The 22,124-nt window shown below is 46.9% G+C and overlaps 5 protein-coding genes across 5 annotated transcripts; 3 read left to right on the top strand and 2 right to left on the bottom strand.

The window, feature by feature from the left end:
- Positions 1-904: 904 nt before the first annotated feature.
- Positions 905-2,086, bottom strand: FMAN_00836 (uncharacterized protein; the record flags this gene model as incomplete). Its single annotated transcript, XM_041827998.1, has 3 exons — positions 905-1,240; positions 1,301-1,857; positions 2,002-2,086. The coding sequence occupies 3 exons, from the start codon at positions 2,084-2,086 to the stop codon at positions 905-907; spliced, it is 978 nt and encodes a 325-aa protein (XP_041676169.1).
- A 2,560-nt stretch (positions 2,087-4,646) lies between these two features.
- On the top strand, positions 4,647-5,156 carry FMAN_00835 (uncharacterized protein; the record flags this gene model as incomplete). The annotated part of the gene is made up of 1 exon (XM_041827987.1): positions 4,647-5,156. One exon carries the CDS (start codon positions 4,647-4,649, stop codon positions 5,154-5,156), a length of 510 nt encoding a protein of 169 aa, XP_041676168.1.
- Positions 5,157-11,969: 6,813 nt separating this feature from the next.
- On the top strand, positions 11,970-13,565 carry FMAN_00834 (uncharacterized protein; the record flags this gene model as incomplete). The annotated part of the gene is made up of 1 exon (XM_041827976.1): positions 11,970-13,565. One exon carries the CDS (start codon positions 11,970-11,972, stop codon positions 13,563-13,565), a length of 1,596 nt encoding a protein of 531 aa, XP_041676167.1.
- A 2,845-nt stretch (positions 13,566-16,410) lies between these two features.
- FMAN_00833 (uncharacterized protein) lies at positions 16,411-17,694 on the bottom strand (the record flags this gene model as incomplete). Its single annotated transcript, XM_041827965.1, has 1 exon — positions 16,411-17,694. One exon carries the CDS (start codon positions 17,692-17,694, stop codon positions 16,411-16,413), a length of 1,284 nt encoding a protein of 427 aa, XP_041676166.1.
- A 396-nt stretch (positions 17,695-18,090) lies between these two features.
- FMAN_00832 (uncharacterized protein) lies at positions 18,091-18,954 on the top strand (the record flags this gene model as incomplete). Its single annotated transcript, XM_041827954.1, has 3 exons — positions 18,091-18,280; positions 18,339-18,496; positions 18,550-18,954. The coding sequence occupies 3 exons, from the start codon at positions 18,091-18,093 to the stop codon at positions 18,952-18,954; spliced, it is 753 nt and encodes a 250-aa protein (XP_041676165.1).
- Between the last annotated feature and the right edge of the window lie 3,170 nt (positions 18,955-22,124).

Below are 22,124 nucleotides of genomic sequence, written 5' to 3'. Positions count from 1 at the left end.
GATACAGGAAGAAGTCATGACGACGAATCATGGTGTTTATTCCCACAGATTTCCGGTCGTCGGTATGATGCCCATCGAAGCCTCATCATGACATGATGTGAACTTGAGGGCCTGTCATCTTCATCGTGGGCACAGTGGTCAATATCATCAACCCTGACAAAAAAGAGCTCAGCCCTGTTTAGCGAGAACGTACGCGTATCATTCAAAGAATTTATACCCATACCATCCGAACCATACGGGATCAAGAGGATGTATCATGATTATACATTAATATGTTCCATCATGATCACCTTGAGCACTTCAACCTTTGCGTCCAGTTACCCTACAGCTTGTCCGCCCAGATCGGAACAACTTCTAACCGAGTAGAACACGCACGGACCATATGTAGATTCGGCGGTTTAAAATCTCGAACGCGTCGTCCAAGCAGAGCTTTTCCTTTTTTCTTTTCTTCTTCGTGCGGCTGGCATAACATGAAATTTTTATACCCGTGTTGCTCGAATCCTTCTTTCCGTGGATGTAATCGCAGCGTCAGTTATGCCCCAGATCAATCATAATTGCAGGCCCGCCCTACCATCGTCTGGTTTTGGTGTTTTCACACATCTTAGTCGTGGTTGGGAGGCAGGACATTTCAAAATTCCTATTCCGTGATATATGTGTAACACTTGCGTTAATATCCCGTTCGATCATGAAAGTTGGAGAGAACAGAATCAACAATTGCTGAACTGTACAACGGGGGAGTTAAAGCTGTGTCTATCTGACTGGGCGGTCTTATTTGTTCGCCTGTTGCTCCAAAACTCCTATCACCTGTTCCCTGTCGAGGTCATGTTTTAATGCATGCTAAATAGGCACAAGAAAACTTCGCCGATATTTCATTGCGAACCACAGGACTCCTGGTAGAGAAACCTTACTCGTCCTCTCCTACCTTCTGGAGCTTGCCCATCTCTCGCTTGGCTCCAGCTTCTCCTACGAGTCTCACTCTGTCGAGACGAACAGTCTCCCCATCACCCTCACCCTGCTGAACGTAGATCACCAGACTCGATGTCTTCTGGAATTTCACATATCGCAAGCTCAGGCTCACTGTTCCCTCCTCGTTCCAATCCTCAGGGGAAATCTCGATAGCCTGTGTTGGTTCGGTATCGTCGGCTTCGTTGAAGTCGAGGTTATGAGTGCGGTTGATATACAGGTGAATGTTGCCGGGCCTCATCACGTCTTCGTCGTCTTTGGGAGGGAGGGAAGTGAGCTGTTACACGCGATTAGTCAGCGTCGGACTCGGTGCAACTTGAAGGACCAATAAACTGACCTGGAGAGTGTGGAGTTTGACGATGGACTGGAAAGGGATGTACAAAAGCAGCTGGTCATCTGCACCGCTCTGCACGTAGTCCTTTGAGGTTCCTTTGCCGTTACCGAGGCCGCTTGGCTTGGAACCATCGAAGAGAACCCTAACAGTCCCGGCGCTCTCATCAGCGTTGAGAACCTCCAGATCACGGAGTTCTATTTGGTCGGTGATGTCGTTGTAGCCTCGTGGAGCTTCCATACCCTTCCAGCTGGGACCACCACTAGCCGAGCCAGCATTTTCTCTGGCGGTCTTCTCATTGAGCGAAGAGGCCAAGGCAGGTATCTTCATGAGCGTATCCCTAAGTTTCTGAGGATCGGCACCCTGGACCTGGTCGACCTGCTTCCCATCTGCAAAAACGATGAAGGTTGGCGGGTTTGTGATTTTGTACTCTTGTGAGAGCTCTTGTTGGTTGTCGCTGTTAACCTTGACCAGCGTGATGAGATTCGGCTGCGCGACGTCTTGGGCGAATCTTTCGTAGATAGGAGCGATCTGGTTGGAAGTGTCAGACCAATCAGCGTAGACTTGAAAGAATCATTCGTTAGCTTTTAACATCATCATTTGTGAGAAGGGAATGATACGTCGCATCGCAGGATAAGTTGACTGGGATGGCGGGGTATCTCTAGAACTACCGCAAAGATCGTGAATTCTGATGGGGGATTACTTACAGTCAGCAATGACTATACGTGACGACTTGAGGATCGAGTCGAAGTGACGCTTCGAGTCTATAGTGACGACCGAGTTCTGCGACATGATGGATGCCTTGTGATGGTTAAGGTTGACGAGGTATGACGGTGTGGTAGAGATAATCAGCCAGGAACCGAATCGCTGAGCGCCAGGGCTCCAATAGAAAGCGGGTTGGAGGGGTCATTACTATACCGGGGCTGGCGTCATTCAACCAATGGCGGGACAGGTAGCGGCGCCCAAGGCAACCTACTGACCGATGCGTACAGATCTTGCCTTTTTAACATTACCCTGCACCCTGCTCGAAAATAAGAAAGCATTTGGCATTAACCGAGGTACCGAAAAGGGCCAGCCTACGGTCCGCTGAATTTATACTCAGTTTAGAGTAGGTGCCTTAGATTTATATTTTCATCACTTAGGATATCTCGGGTTTTCTTGCCTCTGAAGGCCAAAGTGTTCTACACTACGTGCTAGCCTGCCAACCTTACCCCCTTCCCAAAAGTTCAAAGCCCAATGTATGAATGGAGGTAGGTAGTAAGCCCCTCTAAGCATATCCCCAATCTACCAAATTAACCAGCGTAACAAAAGCAAAGCAGTCAAATATTAAATCTGTAAGATTTGAGGGTGGCCACCGAAAAGAAAGGTATCAAGTTTGAGGTGACTGGGCGAAGCCATAACTGGGCGATTTGTGATATGTATCTCATCTAGGGACCTCATATGAATGGTAGCAACAACAGCAAAATAACAAGCCAGCTAAGCATAACCATACCTGGTATAAAGGTAAAGACACACGTGAAAACAATAGGACACTGAGTTTGAAACCAGGGATTCCATCTACCAGTGGTGTGTCTACGATAACGCGTAATGCAAAAATCGATCAATCTACTTGACCACGAAGTGACACTGACGACTTCTTCGACGCCTCTGTGACCCAACAAGAAGGGATATGATGCTGTAACACATTTCACTGGAGATGGCAGTGACCATTCCCTTTCAATTCTGGTATTAAAGAAGCCCGTGTATAATCTAACAAGAGAGTTGCAACTGTTTACCGGCGACGATGTGTCTGTAGACCATCAAGCAGGAGGACACCAAGCTTAGAATCGCTGGCTATACGTGGAGATAAAAGCGGCTACAGACTTAAGCTACACATTCTATATAGCTCATGGTATCATTTAAAGAACTTGCTGTCTATCGAGTTAGTATGTAGCAGATATCGTCGTCGACATTGATTTCATCTACTGGTGCTAAATCCAAACCCTGCGTCGTGTCTTTTCAAAGGATAACCGCATTCAATCTACTATAATAAGAAAGTTCGAGCAGCAGCCCCCCTTCCCCTGGAACTCCTTGATTGTATCAAAGACAGCCAACGATAGTTGGTTGTTCACGTAGAGGGGAGAGCAGGAGGAGATGACAAACCCCAGATGCCATCTGTTAAATTAACCAATAATAAGAGATCACTTAGGGGAATCATAAGGCCAATCCATCTTGACGATAAAATTCATGAACAGCATCATACAGGCGTCGTATCTGACAGAATGTTGGGCTTCCTTCTATCAATCGCTCATTTCCAATGAAGCCAGCGAGGACGCTAATATCTCAGAAAATACCAACCCCCCGAATTGATATTTTTAGTCATTTCAGGTTGAATAAACTAAGGTATAAATATTCAGATACTCTCGACAATAGCTTATATTCTCATGAACGCCTTGTGAGTGACCTGTATAATTCCCCAGGAGACTATCCTCCTCTTTCTCTCATTATATATACATGATGTACATGTAGTTATACTGCTCAGTTACCTACATTGAGTCTCTGAAATGGCTAGTGAGCTACTAGATTACGAGAACTCTAGGTATAATACGGAGGATAAATATAAATCATTAATTTCTGACAGTTCAGTGATCCAGAGGCCTTCCGGATGGTTTCCCATACGTTCATTATAAAGACAAACTGTTTCCAGCTCTTCCTTTTCTTTTCTCCCCCCATTTCATCTTCTATACTGTTCAGAATTATCAGTGGAAGACGAAATCCACTGGATTATATCAGGTATTATCTGACCTTCTTACCACGTACGCTCTCTGTTTCGTTGTCTACACATCTCGTATGACGACGGAATCCCAATTTCCTCGGATCCAAACCATCAGATTTTATCTTCCACTAGCCACACCCATCTCTCTTCTTTTGCAACAGGGAATATTTTGGGCATGGCTGAGCAGCAAGAAGAGGATTGGGCATTCAGCTGCTCTAGGCTGGTCTATGACACAGGCAAGCCTGGGCGAGCAAAGCCACTCATCATCAAAGTCCGACGTGGGATCAGCAAATCAAGAGAATCCGTCGGTTCCTTAGTACGCTGGATACTGAGGTATCTCCGGATGGCTTGGGCGAGAGGTGAACTTTGATATGAGAACCACCAACATGTAAGAGTCGTCCATCGCTGGCATGAGTGCTATTTTATGATCACAATGGTAGAAACGATCTCACCCTCATGGTCGGTGAATGTTTCGAAAAGGACGGTAACAAGATTCTTGATGAACACTGCTTGAATAACACTCAGCGTTCGGCCGGTGTTTAAACTTTTGATAGAGATATCCACGCACACATCGGTACCAGAGAATCTGTAAAACTTATGAGATTAGTAAAAGACGAAAGCAAGAGGGTTAGATACTTCACCCTCACAAACAAGGAGAATGGCCGTTGCGAGCTGAAACCGCTTTCTTCTACAAGTTGCCATCTCAAGAAGTGTATGTTTTGCCCTGAATTCGTGGTCGGCGTACGACTATCTATCCGAGATATTCGACGAGCTCATGTCCGCGATAAGATTACCGACCTACTGAATGAAATTGTCGAAGATTTAGAGAAATTAGATTCTCTGGTATCTTCAGGGCTGTCTGAGACCGACCTTTCAGCCGCTCACCCAATATCAGCACCAGAAAATGGAACAACTGCAGCTTCATATGGCGAGATTAAGCTTCTCCAGAACATTGATGGGCTCTTGAGGGCTGACGAAGCTGAAATGAACCCATCGAACTTGAAAAGTCGAGTCGAACCAGTGGTGGAAGAAAGCATCAGGAAGATTCGACATCTTGGAGGAAACGGTACGACTATGGCGGCTGCACCGACTTCGTCCATGAATTAAGGGTAATCGCCATTTGCGGCTGTCCATTGATTGTCCCTCGTTGACCAAAAGTAGATCTCGAGGCATGAGATGATGACCTTGTTGACGGAACATGTGGGCACACCGAAAGCAATAACGCAACTTGAGACTGCCATCTACCACGGGGCCCTATCCATGGTAATTTCTCCAGCCCTGAATGCTTATTCAACCACAGTCAAAGCTTTCCTCTGTACACTCGTCGTGTTGTTGTGTGACAAAGCGTCAACCTCGACCTTCACTGATGATCCCATCTTACTTGCAGATGCTATCCTACACTGTGTCAAATTGGAGAAGAAATCCCGAGCAGCCCGTTCCTGAGAACACCCAGTCAATATTTCTGCTCAAGGTGTGTATATATCCGTGGATAATAAGACAGGGTTGACTGTTTACAAGCATTAGAATGACCAGCTTCTCTAATCGCTAGTGACGAGCGGTTATTGCACTGTTGCATTCCCTGATGCCATGGATAGTATGTCAGCCTCTCGATTATTGTAACATAGTATCTAGATTATTTATCTTAGGCTTCTACTTAGTAAGGCCAAAATGCAATATGCAATATGCAATATGTCATATCTTGATTTTATTTTTTGTGGCTTGGTTTGCAGATGCAACGGCCAAATAATACTAACAATTTCCTATAGACAGTATATTATATTGATAATGTAATTTAACATAAAAAAAGATAATTGTAGCTCATACTTGATTTATACAAAGTTAAGTTGTCTGTCTTGTTAGTTACCAAGGACTTGATATTCAGTGGCTTGTAAGTCATATTTGCTTCAAATGATGGTGTCAAGATTTGCATGTCTTAGATCTATAAAACTTGCCATGGGCTTGCTTCAATACCCTATGTCAAAGGGTGAGGAATTATGTGTGCGATTTCCTGGAACTTTGGTCAACCTGAACAGAAACTGGGTGATACTCTTTATATCCAAACATGCACAGTGCTCCTGACACCATAGACACGAGCCTCTTTTTGGAAAAAAGGTTATCTCATGACTCTCATAATGATTCCTATTGCGTTTCTGAATCAGTAGAATGCTTAGTCCGATTCAATAACCGGCGAGACAAGACAGTACAGTACACATTGAATTGATGGGACCAATGTTGAAGTTCCTACCCAACCAGTGGAAGAACCAGAAAAGGTATCAGCGTGCAAGAGCAGCAAAGCAAGGAACAAAAGTAAATGCAGTTCTTGCGGAGTCAAGCCAGCGGAGAATCCGACGTCAAACTTGACAGTCAACAACAAACCTCGCAATGTCTCAACCTGTGGCGCTTCGGGTTCCTGCGGCAGCGAGGATGCTGCGACATTAGAGTGTCTAGGCCGTAATCGTTCTTGCGACAACGATGAGAGACAACAAGGATGCATCATGTATGCATATGCGAGGCATTGCATACCCTCAAGAAACTGTTGGTCGAGAGACGATGCTCTTACAGTAGCGTATGCGCATGTTTTTCTGTGCTTTTGTTAAGTTTTTCGTGCCGTTGCCACTCCCGTCTCGCGTGGCCGGACCAGATCCGCGTGGTGAACGGCAGAACGGATTTATCATTGGGGCTCGCGGAGTGGAGATTATCGGGGCTTGACGTGAGGGAGAAAGATGGAGCTCATCACTATTTATTCCTGCCCTCCACCTTACTGGAAGCATGCATGAGGCAAGGGAGGAAGATGAAGGATTTTCTTCCACACACATACAGGAGGATAAGAGGGATTTGCTGAGACTCGGATGAGCCGCGTATCGGAGCAAAACTGGAAGAGTCTGGATTTACTCTTGCTCTACCAAGGACTCTCGCATGGTTTTGAGCCAACATCCTAAATCTGCATCTCGCCCCTACAATCTAGGACTGTAAGATTACCTGTCTGATATAACGCCGTATAGGTACATGTGTAGATGTAGCTACCGGAAGTGGGTTACATCGCTGTGCCGATTAGATTCTGGGCTCCCGTCAATCTGGCATTTCCTTTCTGTCGGGCCTGTTACTGCTCTGCGAAAAGAACAGCCATTACAAGATCCAGCCTATAGCTCTGATTTTGACAGGCATGCCCTGACCAGTCAATTGGAAAGCCAGCAATAATCCAAGGAATACTTTGGGAACTGGCAAAGTGACGCCAGACAAGCGAATGTTACACCAAGATGGTTTGCAGTTAAGTGACACTCCCGCAGTTGAGCTGGGTTACTGATGAAGTGGTTCCATCAAGGCAACCACAGACCCGATACATGACGATATGAAGTGAGATATTCAGCCAAGTCAAGTTTCACTACCCAACGAGTTCTCATCTATGCAACTGTGGAATGTCTTGGACATTCAGATTGCTGCTCCAGCTGTTCTAGTATGAAGACCAAAAGCACCAATATCGTGAATAGTCAGTCATTGGGCATGTTTTGTGCATGCTGTCGATACTCTGTTTTGGTCTGGTCAATTGCATAAAGAATATAGGAAAAAGCATCACCTGAGCAGGCCTCTCCCCATTAGACAACACATTGAAAGGATTTCGGCCCAGTACGTCCATAATCTTGTTTGCCCATCGTACGTCTGGACCTGTCGCTTCCAAGTCTTACAGCAGACAGTGGCAAGCCTTCAAGGGGTCTGACAAGTCGAACACAGCTGACGAATAGAATGAGTAGGACAGAAATCCAGTACCATCAAGGGAACAGCAAAACATATGAAAACCAACTATCATGAAATTTAAGTTCAACCAGACACATTATCTGAAGTAAGGGCTAGCACAAGGGATTATGAAGGGAGCGTGAATAAGTCGGATGCTGTCCAGGCTGTGCACAAAACTTCCTTTTGCCTCTCATGACCGAGCCAGCTAGCCACTCTGCCATTGACTTCTGTGAAACCTAAAAAGGTTGAGTGAGACACTATGCATCTTTCTTAAGAAGCTGGCTCGTTACTTGTCGCTTGGATTTGTGAGCGACTCAGGCTTGTATGACCAAAAAAGCAAGGGGTAGTCTTGTTGACAGGACCAGATGTCATTGGCGGGGTAAGCACGACTCGGACCCAGTCATTGAGGTCTTTTGATTGATGGAGACGAGTCCTGAAAAAGCCTAGCAGAGACACCAACCAAGGCATAGGAAGTGAGATCTGATGGGAGATCTGTCATAACAGACGTAAAAAAATTTATAAGGTGTTCTTTTACAAAAGGTCGAGGGCCTGCTAGGACATTTGGGTGATCGCTGTTCCCGTGGCCAGGAGAGCCATGGTGAGCTTCTGACACTTTCTATGACGATACATAGCCTCTAATTGGTCAGGCAGTCATGAGCCTCATATCGCACATACCTGGTTGGGGTCGACCAAGGTTAGTATCATGTGATTTTCACACACTTGACTCGGGATATCTGCCGCAATTCATTACGTCGACAGCTGCTAGCTTCTTTGTCTGATGCAGCAACTGTTGACAAGGATATAAGAAGCTAGGAACGAGCAGTTCTCACTCGAGGATAAGGTGCACGGGCTAACAACCATGACAAGCGGGGAAGTCCCATGCACCTCGCCACCACAAAGGGCCAATGAGCAAAGATGAGACAGACAAAAGAAGCAATATGAACCCCACCCTTCTAAGGTCCCTGTGAACAAAGAGACAAGGGCTCGCCATCGTTTTTGAAGTTGGACTTGACTCCATTAGAATGTACAAGTGACGGATGGTCCGCGACGATTGCTGGGAGGTAGTATTTGACTCTTTGTATGCAGAAACTGTTTGGTCTTGCTTTCATATCAACCTTGTGTTTCGAACAAACTTGAGCATTGGGTTGCAACCAGGAGCCCTTATAGAGTACCAAATGATGGGAACCTCTGCCTGTCCACCAATGGCTCGTCGAAAGCTCCTCTAATTGTTATCATGTGTGAACATACACCGCACCATAGTTAGATATTTCGCCTGCTCAGGACTATCAAGAAGAAGAAAAAGGTTTAGGAAGCGGAGCTTATGATATGCTAAAGCGTCTACCCTAGCTCTGACCCTGGCTTTCCACCAGATCCTGATGCTCGTCTGAGACACGGACCGTATGTGTGCCTGTGCGTAAGTCTTGGCCTCGGCAAACTCGTAGGACAATAGACGAAAGAATACACAACACTTACTTATGGCTACGTGTAATTGGGACTCAAATACGCCCATACATAGGCTGGAACTCATCCCAAGGCCAACAATAAGTTCTGAATCATCAATTTGAAACAGTGCTATAAGGTTCATTACGGCATCACTCGAGAATTCAGTGACAGCTCTGATTGCAGAGCGTGAGCAAAGTTTGCGCCATATTTCTTTTTAATCCACGCGTAACTGGAAAACCACGACTCCTTGCGGAGTGATGATGGGTCATGGTATATATCGGGCTATGCAAGGAATTTCCGATAGTTCCTTAATCTTGATATTTGCCCTAAGCCAATAGCCTTTTGGGAACCATTTTCAGCAACGAAAGTCCCTCGCTCGCAGCGCCCCAATTCTAACGGCATTGTTCAGGATGCAAAAGGGTCCAGCAAGGGGCCTGAGTTGGAAACTCCACCCTCGACAACAGAATTCTTGGTCTTCAATACGATAGGAAGTAACTCAATAAGGCACGTGCCTGAACTGGATTTACCCTCGACGGAAGTGATCTGCTATTGCTGATAACCTTCACATCTTGGAGCTTCCCACAGTATGCAAAGATTCAGCTTGACAGGCCACCGTCTTTTCAGCTGTTTCTGCATCAACAACAAACAAGGCAAATGCGAATAATTCCATTTGAGAGACAAAATATGCCAGTGGAGATTTGCCTATGACAACTCCGTAGAAGTAAATATTTGTCTGCGACACCGGAATGCTGGCATATTACCTAGCTAGCTGGATTTTTGTCAGAATTGCATGTGAGTACTCCGTAGCGACGACAACGCTAGGAAGGGCTCTGTACACCTCAACGGGGGAAAAAGCAAGTCATCCACCGTTGGCCCAGGGCACTGTGCTGTATCGTGGGGAAAACAAGCCGCGGTCTGGTCTCTCGGGGAAAGATCAAGAAGCCGCGCTCCTTGCAGTGACTAAAGTAATGATCCTTGTTAGTTCGCACCGGCAGTGGTATCGCTTTCCCGTAACATATCCTAACATCATCAGAGCGCGATAAACCTGGGTCTCTCAATGGATCAGCACTCTAGATGTGCGGTGATATCAATGGCAGAGCGCGTGATTCGTCGTGTATGCAAATGTACCTACCTAGATGGCGAGCAATTCAATTGCCGTGTCAAGGCGATCGAGTCGCAGAAAGGCAGGGATGAGAAAGAGCCTTGGGTCAGATATAGTAGACGGGGGTGGGAAACAACATTCTCTTCGATTATCGTCATTGTTTGCATACACTCGACCTTGAATTTCCTCTCTTCTCACGAGTAAGCAAAGCATCGCAAGGTCATTTCCGGGCTATTCGAAACTGGGTACCTAGACTGTGGCTGTCCTGCAGGCACTCGGACAAGCATGTCTCTCGCAAATGTCTCTACTGCGCGTGTGCCCGTTTCTCTTCTTTAAAGAAAAAGAAACCACAAGCAACTCTCAATGGATGCATCCAGGCGTTATTGAGGTGTTCAGAACAAGACTAGCCCAAGTTTGCAAGGATACCTACTGGGGGTGCTGAAGTTGAAGGGAGTTCGTGCCCTAGGGAGGATTTGGAGGGAGTGCAGGGAAGCGGCGTCAGCTATGGGTGTTCTCAACTGCTCCAAGTGGGGCTGACAAGGGCGCTGGTATCCCTATCCCTGCTCCCGCAGCAGCCACAAACGTTTTACCCTCCAACGTCCTACCGTTAGAGCTGGTCATTCCTTACTGAGTGTTGCTTATAGTCTCCCTGAAGCCCAGAGCTGTTTCCTTTGGCGGATGATGGTAGAAAGAAGGACCGTTCTTGTTGTTTTAAATCTCTAAAATTACAGCATACCTGACCTTATATATTCAACTCTTTTCTTACGGCTTATTTGCATCCTCGGCAGTCGTGGTAGGAGAGCTACGGGTCGTCCTTGGTGGTTCTTGCCTCGTGCAACACAAACACAGCCTCAGGTTCCTTCCCTCTCTTCACTCGCTCCGTTACACCTGTTGTGCAACCTTTCTCACATCATACCGAATTGCATTTGCTCTCACGCCTCACACAAAACCATCTTATTCATCATTTACAGCTCAACATCAACCTTCGGATCGCTTGTCACAAGAACAGGAGTACACTATTTCATTGTTGCAAAGGGCCCAGGGCTCTTCACTGTTGCAATTCGCATCACAGTGCAGAGTAACGAGGACGAAGACAGGATACTACAACATCAAGCTCGACAGAACCAACCCATTCTGTGCCTGTCGCTTCGGAACACATCAGCTAGAATACAATTGTTCTTCGATCATCAATCCACATCGAAACAACGTCTCGAAGAGCACGCAGGTCTGCGTCGGGTATTCAACTTATTGCATCTGCCCTTGTGCCATGAACTATCCTACTTCCTGCGATTCTCCCTTCGTCACTGTTTGATACAGTCACACCCGAAGCAGTCTCGAACATCTAGCGTCATTCAGCTTCAATTCCAGTCTGAACTGTTTTGCCTTGTTCTCACAAAACACCAATTTCCACCGCGAGTGACTCTGATTCACCCCAAAGGTCACTTCGGCTCACAACTCGCCTCTTAATTTCCTCCACTGATAAGTCTTGACTGCATCAGATCTGGTACGTTACAACCCAATTCCTTCGTTTCGTGCACCTCTATGCACAAGGGGCGCTCAAGATTATCTTTCACTTCGCTAACACGACTCGACCCAGGCATTCTGCGCAACGTTAACTTGCCTCTTCACTGACCAAGTTCAATATGGCTAATGGTTTCGGAAGCCTCGAGCGCTTCTTCGCCAAGAAGAAGACGCCAGCCGCCTCGACCGATTCAGTTGAGCCTGCTTCTAACCCTCCAACAATACCTCAGTTTCCTTCACCTTCTTTCATTCGCCCAAAAACAAGTCGCATGGCAGCGAGAGAGGAAGTGAGAAAGCAGCCGGGCAATCGAGTTCCATCTCTAACGGCTCCTCTTTCTCCTCATCGATTGGACTTGATGCACGCCCAGAACCCCACGCGTTTCTCAAATTCGCATAAGTTACAGTACTCCCCCCTCAAGGCTTCTTTCATGCCCACACAAGACGATTCCTTCCTAGAAGACTTTGATGTTCATCAATTTCCGCGACCCCCAACCCGCCAGAGAGAAACATCTGCGTCTTCATCTACCTGCGATCCAAAGTCATCCATGGAAGCCCCTAGTGAGCGTAGCCTTCCATTGCGACCTTCGAGAAAATCTGCAACTAGAAATTCGCGGCTTGATACTCCCCCGTCCTCAGACCTGGAAGATGAAGGTGCCCGTAGCCCTCAGTATTTCCGCGACAAAAAGCTTCCGGCATTGCCTCCCCAGAAGCCTCCAACGCCAGAATCTTCACCAGAGCTTCGCCCCATTCACATTGCTCAACTTCGAGCCTCCAAGTCTATCGACTTTCTGAATAAGGCAGTTTGCAGGGACATTCGCCGCCATTTTACCAAAACTCCGGATCAGAGGCCACTTCGGAAAGCTATCAGTCAGACTAGCCTGGAAGACGCCACAAATAGGCTCTCCATCACTAGCTCTACACTCCGAGAACCAGACTTCAACGAGTTTTTCAACCTCAGTGATGATGATATTGCTGAATCGGCCCCCGCAGATGCGGATGCGGTAGAGACCTCAACATACGCCACTGCCCCTTCTACCCCCGATTCTCCTCGTTCTTCCCTCCTGACACTCACCCCACCTTATGCAAGCAAACCTGCAACTGCTGCAGCATTCGAGGCGGCTAGGATTGCTAAACGCTACAACTTCGATCTCGTTTACGTGGTCAACTTATGGACTGACTATGAGCGAATCAATTCTGAAAGTCCCATCAGCATGAACTCACCAAACAAGAAATTTGGACCCCTGTCTGGCCGTCTCCTCGCCGCTTATGGACTGGAAAACGTCAACCTGCCTTTCCAAATATCAACAACAGCTCATAGCAAGATTTTGAAGACTCCAGGTTGGATCGAGTATCGAGCAAAGGAGGTCCGTAATGATGAATTTGCGCGAGGCTATGCCTGTGCTTTCTACACTGGCGAGTGTTCAAGAGTGGGCTCTGTCATTTCGAGAAACTCTTCTTCTTCGGCATGCTCGGTCCAATCTATGAACACTGACCGTGGAATCATTTTCGCGGCGTATCGAAAACCGCGAGCTGACGGTAGCTTACTTGGAATTTCTTCTGGCCCTGCCGATCTTGTCAACGTTCACAAGGATGCGGAGGCACTTGTCGAAATGCTCGTGGACATCCATGTAACGAATAGACTCCGAGAGCCTCAATTGCGTTGCTACCAATCAGAAGAGACAGGCCCAATGCCATCCCAGCGAAATGGGCGTCTGTGAGACCATCATCAGGCCTCATCCTTGCAAACCACATCACAACGAGATATGTTTTCACGACTTCATTTCATTTGTCTTTCATGCGAGCAGGCCATGCTTCGCTACGATGTTATTGCGAATTTTGCGTTTACTTGTTTGACTCAAGATACCACAACGGGCGGTTACTTGTCGATTTTCGTTACACGTTACGGTCATAGAATGGGCGTCACGATTGATATTGCCAGGTCGTTTTTGTACACCGGCACAAATTTTGAGGAATGTGGTTATGGAATCAACGAAGGAAATGTTACGCCGCCTCACATAAGGTTCGGTAATAGTTTGTCATCTGTAAGCCATTGGTAGATAATGTGTGGATGAACTATACTTGATGCTTGATGCGTTATGGTTAGGGAAACAATGAGATGTTTAGTCAACTCAAACCCACTATGACAATATAAATGAACAAAACTTCTTAATAACTCTCTCCATACCATTCGAGTCCTTATTGATACCAGCGTTGAAGGTTCTCTTAGGAATGTGATGGCCATTCGGAATCCCTCAATGCCCCTTAGACTGCTACCCCTAATCCCTGTTCGTGTTTGAAACTTACGGGCGAGAGTCCCAGGACAGATGATAGTGAAGAACCATGGGTTAACTTTGGAACTTTGGAAGCTCCAAATAAGTTAATGAGGCTACAGAGTATATAGCATATAGACAAAAAGAACAACCGAAAGAGCCTGACATTAAAGTTGCTCAAGAGATCACGAAATCTTCAGCGATCATTTTAAACCTATCATCTCTTCATAGTCAGAGGAGAGCATTCTATTCGACCTCAGTGACTGACAGTGGCTCTTGCGTATGTATGTATATATTCGATTGTTAGGCTAATACTTTGCCTTCACAGAGGGCTTGAGCAACTCATAAAGGGGCGAAGAGATATCGAATGCTGATTGGCGATAGCAAGAGTTCAATAATAGATCAGCTCGAAACTTGCTGGATAAGTACTTGCAACATACCTAGTAGGCACCGACTATTACTTTATGAGGGAACTCTATGAGTACTCTGGCAATCATAAACCTCGAAGGTCTCAGATGCGAAATGTTGGAGGGACGAGCCCCCGGCTAGTAAACTTACAGGGCTATCTTCGCCATTATTTATTCTACGAATTCGAAATATCAGATTTATAATGACTTACATATTGAGTATGGCTTGATACGTTTATGCTAACTTTCAAGATCGGTCATGCCATTGCCGTCTCGGCCCACAGAGCCAAGTGACTTATGTATAGACAAATCTTGGATAGACTCGAGTCGAATGAGAAAGCTTATCATTTCACGGGCAATTGCAGCAATATACTGGGTCACTCTATGGAGATTTCCCATCATTCCTTCATATGTCTCTTTCTTTTCTCTCCGTTACAAGAAGAGTGTTGAGTGATAGAACATCTACAAACTCGGACTGTTTTCCCTGTCTGTGCTTGGTCGCGACAAGGCGTAAGCCGGCTTCCTCGGGAGATATCAGTGCTGGTATTACTTTTCCGGGAAGAAATAGACGACATAACAGACCGATAAAGCTCAAACAATCACCGAATGATACCTCTGCATGTCTCCTGTTGTTTAAATCATTGCGGCGCGTTTCTACTATAGGTCTCATATTCTCCCTCCAAACTCGATCAAACTAGGCCGGGAACATATCAGCCACAATTTTCACGTATCGATGAATGTTTGTCCCTTAGAGATTAGCCAGGGAGCGTTCTGGGGTCCGGGCCCCCCTTCATTAGAATTGGATGTCAACTTTGCCGCTCTCGCTAAGTACTATGGTGAAAATCGATACTAATCGTACAGTGGTCATCTAGACAGCCAGAATACCCAAAACATTTGCACTAGGAAGTGAAAACGCAACGATTAGGGAACTACTAAGCTTGCCTTATGATATGAAGTTGCAGGTTCTCTGAGGCCTCTTTGTTATTTCTGGTCCTCAACCTCGACAGCTTTTGTAGAGTAACTGACGAGTGTTGCTTTCGTTGTGGTGAGCCAGAGTACCAGCCGCGTTGATCAGAGGTTGAACGAAAGCCCCAGGCAGGATTGGGTTATCCATCTGTGGAACCATAATTAGAAATAGATTATAACGTATTGATTACGGCATTTGAAGTCTAACATGCATGGTTGCCCCTGTTGCTTTCCACCCCCTCCTCTGAGACGTTGAAATCGGGAAGTGGTCTATCTTCAGGCTCAGCTTTGACCTGATAACTTGTCTATGAACTCGGAGGTCTCCTCTCTCAAAGCAGTTTGTTCTCAATTCTGATATATTCGTTAAAGTCAAGGATCTTTTATCTCATGTTTGTCTTTCTCCGCGGTTCTGTGGGGATCATGTCATGGAGAGCTCGCATGATTTCCTCGAACCTGAACATCGGCGAGTTAATATATTGCTTCTCCCATGGCCTCCCATGGCCTCCTTAAGCCCTTCCGATTGTTTTGAGTATCTTGAATCTGCTGAAAAAAAGGGCTACTGAGTTCGTTATAACTTCACTGGTGACCTGGCCTAGAGAGTTTGACCACTTTGTTTGCACAATGGATTACAGTCAACATTTCTTAGTAAGGTGTGGATAGGCCTAGGATTTTGAACTTAATAGAGGTCAAATCTCACGGGATCTCTCACAGTTGCATTACTACAAACCATTCGTTTTGCTTGTACTCCATGTGACGAACTCTAGACCACGGGGCCAGAGGCTGGTCAGAATGAGCAAATGACTATCAAGACACCATTCTTTATTTGCATATGGAATGTAAAGTGTCACACGATCACCGTGCGAGGTACAAGTCTGTAACCTGGTGAGTTTGTATTGAACGTTGATTTGACGGTAGCGACGTTAGTCGAACGGGATCCTTCGCAATCCCTGATCACCACCTCTCTTTTTCATCTCTTGGGCAGCAGCGATACTGCTCGGAACCTTGATACCACAGCAATCACCCCAACCTGTGCCATCGTGAGCCTTTCCTGTGTGGTCATGGCCCTCGTGTGGATCATGTTCGGCATTCTCGTCTTCCCCAGTGCCTGTGTCTTCGCTCATGCCATCTGCTGCTGGCACGAGAGAACCGAAGAGGAAATGCTGCATGACAGGTAGCTTGCCCAAGACTTCAGCGACGAACATGCGACGCATGCCACCATCGATCTTTGTCCACGATCTCGCTGATGAGATATCGTCTAGCATGGGACTGTGCCATCTCAGACCCTTGACGGTCTTTGTACTGTTGACAAAGCTGACCTGACCAAGATACATATAGTCGTGACCGAACTCCTCAAGGGTAAGGTCTTGATGAATAGCTCTTGGGGTTATGTATGGGTGGTGTAAAAGCTGTGTGGCACCGAAAAGAAAAGGGAGAAACTGGTAATCATCAAGTCCCCAAACTCCATGTGATCCCGCAGGCTCAAGGTAATAAGTCATCTGGATGACACGCATCACCTCAAGGTAGCGCACGAATACACGGAGGACGAGGGGTTTGAAGTCGGATTGCTCTAACAAGCCCAGCTGGTAAAGGCAAAGGAGCCAAATCATGAAGTTCAACTCATGACCAGATCCATAGTCGATTCGATTTCCGTTACCGAAGGACTGACAGAAGTATGTGGAAAGCTCGGCGATAGCTCCCTCGTCTTGGACGCCGATATCTCGATGCCAAGCTGCACTGTTGCTTTGCGCGAGCTCGAGAAGGCCGCGAAACGCCTTGTTACCAAATCTTGATCCACCTTGTTCATTCGGAGGTGACTTGGCTACCAGCTGTTCCGTCTCATCGAGGATATGTAGTATGACCTTGAGAGGGCTGCTCAGGTCGGTGTCTCGAACTGCAGAGTTGGGAGTGTCGACCACAGACTCTGCTAGCCCAAATACCCAGGCCGTAATGAGGTTACATGTTGGTGAGGACAAGAAGATATCATGGTCCTTTTTTGATAAAATTCTTCGCGACGGTGTTTTGAAAGTCCAGTTGGACGTATTGGGTGGCGTTGGTAAGGCGGGTGTTTCGGGAATGGGAGTGGGATTGGAGGTAGCTGAGCGTCGCTTTCGAGGTTCGAGCTTCGGAAGTCGATCTTTAAGATTTGGTATAGATGATGCTTCGCCTTGTAATGGCGCGGATTGGATAGAAGCTTGCGAGTCCATATTGAGAGAGTTGGTCTATTGTTGGTATAAGCAGGTGTAGATGTAGAATGGAGGTTCATTGATTGTGTTGTGAAGGCGGCATGTCATGAGTTGTGGACCCATGATTGGCAGCCACCTCTGCAGGTAGCTTCTAAACTGCCCCACTATCAAGAAATCTATAACTTCGATATTGAGCCAACAAACTCATGGAAACCTGGGGAACTCACTCTTGTGCTAAATGCTGTTAATTCGTTTTCCCTCCTCTGTGTTAACCTGTCTTAACCACATTTTCAGATTCCAACCCTTCGTCGCCTGCCACTTCACTGCCCTTGTCCCGTGCGCTACGCTGAGTTAAACTTCAAACCCCCAAGAAAATTTCCAGCCTTACACGACTAAATCATCTCAACACCAACAACAATGGCTCCTTTAGCTGAACCTGCAGCAGAGCTGTCACACCTCGCCAAGGCTGACGGCTCTGCGACGTTCTCATACGGGGGATATGCCGTGATAGCCGCTGTCAATGGCCCCGTAGAAGCCCAAAGACGAGATGAGAATGCCTTCGAGGCTCTAGTGGACGTCATTGTTCGTCCTGCCGCTGGCGTTGGAGGTGAGATCCCCCACATCCCTTGTTACAGAATAGCAATTCCTCATGCATGTTGCAACAGGTACCCGTGAGAGACAGCTTGAGTCAATTATGCAGGCAGCGATTAGGCAACTTATCCCTGTGAGAGACTATCCTCGGTGTGTGATCCAGATCACTCTTCAGGTTGCGGAGACACCTGAGAATGCCTACGTCAACGCAAAACTGGTCCAGGCACAGTTGGTAAGCTTCAATTTCAAACTTTGGTGGTACCGATAAACTAATGCTCGTTGCAGAATCTTCCTATCATTCCTGCACTTCTTCACTCTGCCATCCTGGGACTCCTCAGCGCTGCCATCCCTCTGAAGAGTATTGGCGCGGCGACCCTTCTTGCTGTTCCAGAAGAGGAGGGCAAGTCCATCATCGTCGATCCAAGCGCTGTGGATATCGATCATGCTAAGTCGGTTCACGTTCTCGGTTTCACTTCTCATGATGAGCTGCTCTTGTCGGAGAGCGAGGGCGCCTTCACTCCCGCTGAATGGACCAATGTTCTTCAGCTTGGACAACGAATATGCTGCGAGCATCAACAGCCTGGCTTCGATACAACCATGTCCGGCGATGACATGGAGTCAAGAAGCATGAGACAGTTCATCCGCTCTGTCATGGAAGCGAAGGTGGCAGAGGATCTCTACTGGAAATGATACACCAAACCATGTGCATGATATCCCACGCTCGGTATTTCCAACATGGTTCGACCGCCAAGATGACAATCAAACTCTCATCTAGGCGCCCAGCCTCGGCTGGCTTACCAACCTGATAAATCTCAGCGTCAGCTCGTGGCGAAGGCTTACCGCACTTTGAGGTCAACCTCAATCCTGAGAAAGAGGGTCAAACCTCAACGATCAAAACGGCCATTGTACTAGTATTAAAACCGCCAAGTATAGTTGGCAGAGTCTCGGGACTTTCTGATCCGGGCTGCTATCGGGTAAGTTCTGGATATGGCGGCTCCTCAGTGGACAAGTTCCTGGCTATGTGTTTCACCACGGCATCAGAAATTGTATGGGCGGTCTCAGGCCGATTCGGGGGTCGAATCTGTTTACGGAGGATTAAAGATACCATTGGATTTCGCAAAATTTTCGAGTTCACATCTTCACGACCGTGTTTTACCGTAGCTGGTCGGTTCTCGTAACTTGATACTGCAAGACGTGATGCGCATTTATGTTCTCTAACAGGGGTTGACAAACACTGGGGTTTGCATTGAGATGACAACTGTCCAGTCAGATATGATATTCCCTTGCAATTACCTAACAAGGTGTTTAGCAATGTTTTCGAATACGTACATGCCTAGATCTCTGGATGCTCAACAAAGAGCTGAGACGAACTGCGACGCCTTCGCCCAACGATGCTACATTGGTCATCGCCTTCAAGATTTCACCGGCATGTTTGGTAAACAACCTAGACAACCTGTTACGGTGTTACCTAGCTTGGCGCCACGAATACTTAAACCTGGTGTCACAATCGCTAAAGGTTTATCACAACTAAGGTTACAACGTAAGCTCGGGGCCTAAGGTCGACGATCTACAGAAGAAAGTTTCAAAAGGACGAGAACGTGAACATCAAGACGCCAAACATTGTATCCGTATTTCTTAATGCCAAACCCTTCTAAAATACATAATGTGCATTAGTTACCGTTGCACTGAAAACGATTAAGCCACTGCAGCTGCACAGGGAGCATTGAGCGCTACTGAGACCATGAATCAACATACTGGGGAAATCTGCAACGACCCTGAACCATTCACCATTGAACCGTTGAAAAACAAGACGGTGCCCACTTGACAACTGTTAGTTCCACTTTCCCGCACGGTTATAACAGAGAAGTGTAAGTGGTTGAGTTGAGCCGCGGCTAGGCTATACACCCGTTGGTTAAGGATCCATAGAACATTGACAACTTATATGATATGATATGACCTTGATATCTTATTGGCATCGACTAAGGAACACATACATACTATTTGTTGTTTCTCCTGCCTTGTTGACACTAGCATAGTACTTGCTAATTCGCTTAGTTTATAACCACATAGTTGGGTCCCTGTACAGAGACGAAGAGACTGCAACATGGTTTCCAATCGACGTGTCTCAACAGGCGCTAGACGAGGAAAAGATTTTGTGGCAAGGAGTTCTAGGCTGAGAAAGGGGTTACCAGGGTCGACCCTCCAGTGGAAGGGGCTGGACTATCCACGACGGGAGCCTTTCCTTCCCCCCCCAAAGCTGGGACCCTAGAGCTAAAACACAGGGGATAGAGGCAGGTTTTATAGCTCGCGATGTTCGAAAACACACGCAAGGAAAATGAAGCCAGAGTATTAAAGCCCAGCTAGAGCACACAGCAAATTCTTGGGTTCGGTAGCCGGTCTCAACACTCTCCTTCGAGCACTCATATTTTGTTCTCTTTTTTTTACATTGATTGTAATCACGCGTTCGCCGACAAGACTCTGTGAGTCTCGTGCAAAATCGCCCACTTTATTTTCATCTTTGCCTCTCGCTTACGGCCTCTTTTTTTTAATTCCTTCGCTTGGTCACCAACATTCTTGGTCGCTCGCTGCGTCTCTGTCTTCTTTGTCACAACCCTCCCATTGGCGCCAAGTAATTTAACCTGTTGGTTCTTTTTGAGGGCTGAATCCGCTCGACAACCTATCTTCTTCGCTGGTCGTTGAAAACTTACATCACATATTTGTGGCTTGCAGCTTTGGACTGGCGTAGTGTTGTGTTGCATCTGCACTGCAGCCAAAAGAGATCCCGGAATCCTTGCCTTGCTTCCTTTCTCTGTGTGGCTCTTCGCTGTTTCTTCCCGAAATTCCGGTTGCACTTTGTGGATAGCAAAAGAAGGTTCTCGTTTCCCAGCCTCAACCTTGAATCAACTGCCGCCGCCGTGACGTTGAATTTGAGCAACATATAGAGTCGGCAGCCGAACACTGCAACCAACAAGATCAACCAACAGCACGACCAACAACCTCAGGATCTAGTCCAACCAGTCTCTTGGTGCTTGATCCCAGCTGCTCACATCACCCACGTGCATCGTGTATTGCTGCGACTAAGGATTCTCATCACAAGCACAACCAATAGCGGCGTGTCCCTCCCGCTCGGCTCGGCTCTTGCGTCTTAAGAAAGCTATCGACATCCCTGGCGTATCTCCGTGAGTGGGTGTCTCATCCCCGCAACAGACTGGGTTCTCGACGAGATTTGGCAACGGTCAGAAAGATAGCTCGTCACGGGGGTTACGGATATCACTTTTCGACTTCTCGATTTTTCGATTTCCAAGAGTGGGCTGCTGCCGTTTTTCCTAATTGGATATTCTACAACCCTGCCGCACCTCGCTGCATCAAGGAGAGATTATTGGACGAGAGTCTATTAATATCTCGATATTCAGGGTGAACGGTGACTGATTGATTCAGTACATCAATCGCTCTATCAGCACATCCTTGTATTCCATTCGGGGGATCACAGGGGAAGCGAGGTAGCAACAGACTTGCATTGCGACGTCATCTGTATCTTGCTTGTCAGGCCAGCCCCTGGGGGGTTCACTCCTTGTGTACAGCGCAAACTGGAATCGAGTGAGATTCGATCGTCGGAACGTGGTCGGTACTGTACCTGATACGGTTGCAAGTACGGCATTGCATTGTCATTCACACTTATCAACTCCGAAGCTTTTCTCCGCTTGTCTCCGCGGCCCGCTCGCCTGTGTCGGAATTCCCATCGGCCAAGCTTATTGCTTATCGCCGCCAGGATTCATCAAGAAAATTACTTAGCAGTGAACAAGTCCGCTTCAGCAAAAGTCGGGTGAACAATCAAGTATTGTGTGGGAAAGCACACGATA

Source organism: Fusarium mangiferae (genome assembly GCF_900044065.1).
Source record: "Fusarium mangiferae strain MRC7560 genome assembly, contig: FMAN_scaffold001, whole genome shotgun sequence".
In the NCBI taxonomy this organism is placed as follows: Eukaryota; Fungi; Ascomycota; class Sordariomycetes; order Hypocreales; family Nectriaceae; genus Fusarium; species Fusarium mangiferae.
The sequence above is the reverse complement of the archived record's forward strand: the minus strand, read 5'-3'. Positions and strand labels throughout refer to the sequence as shown.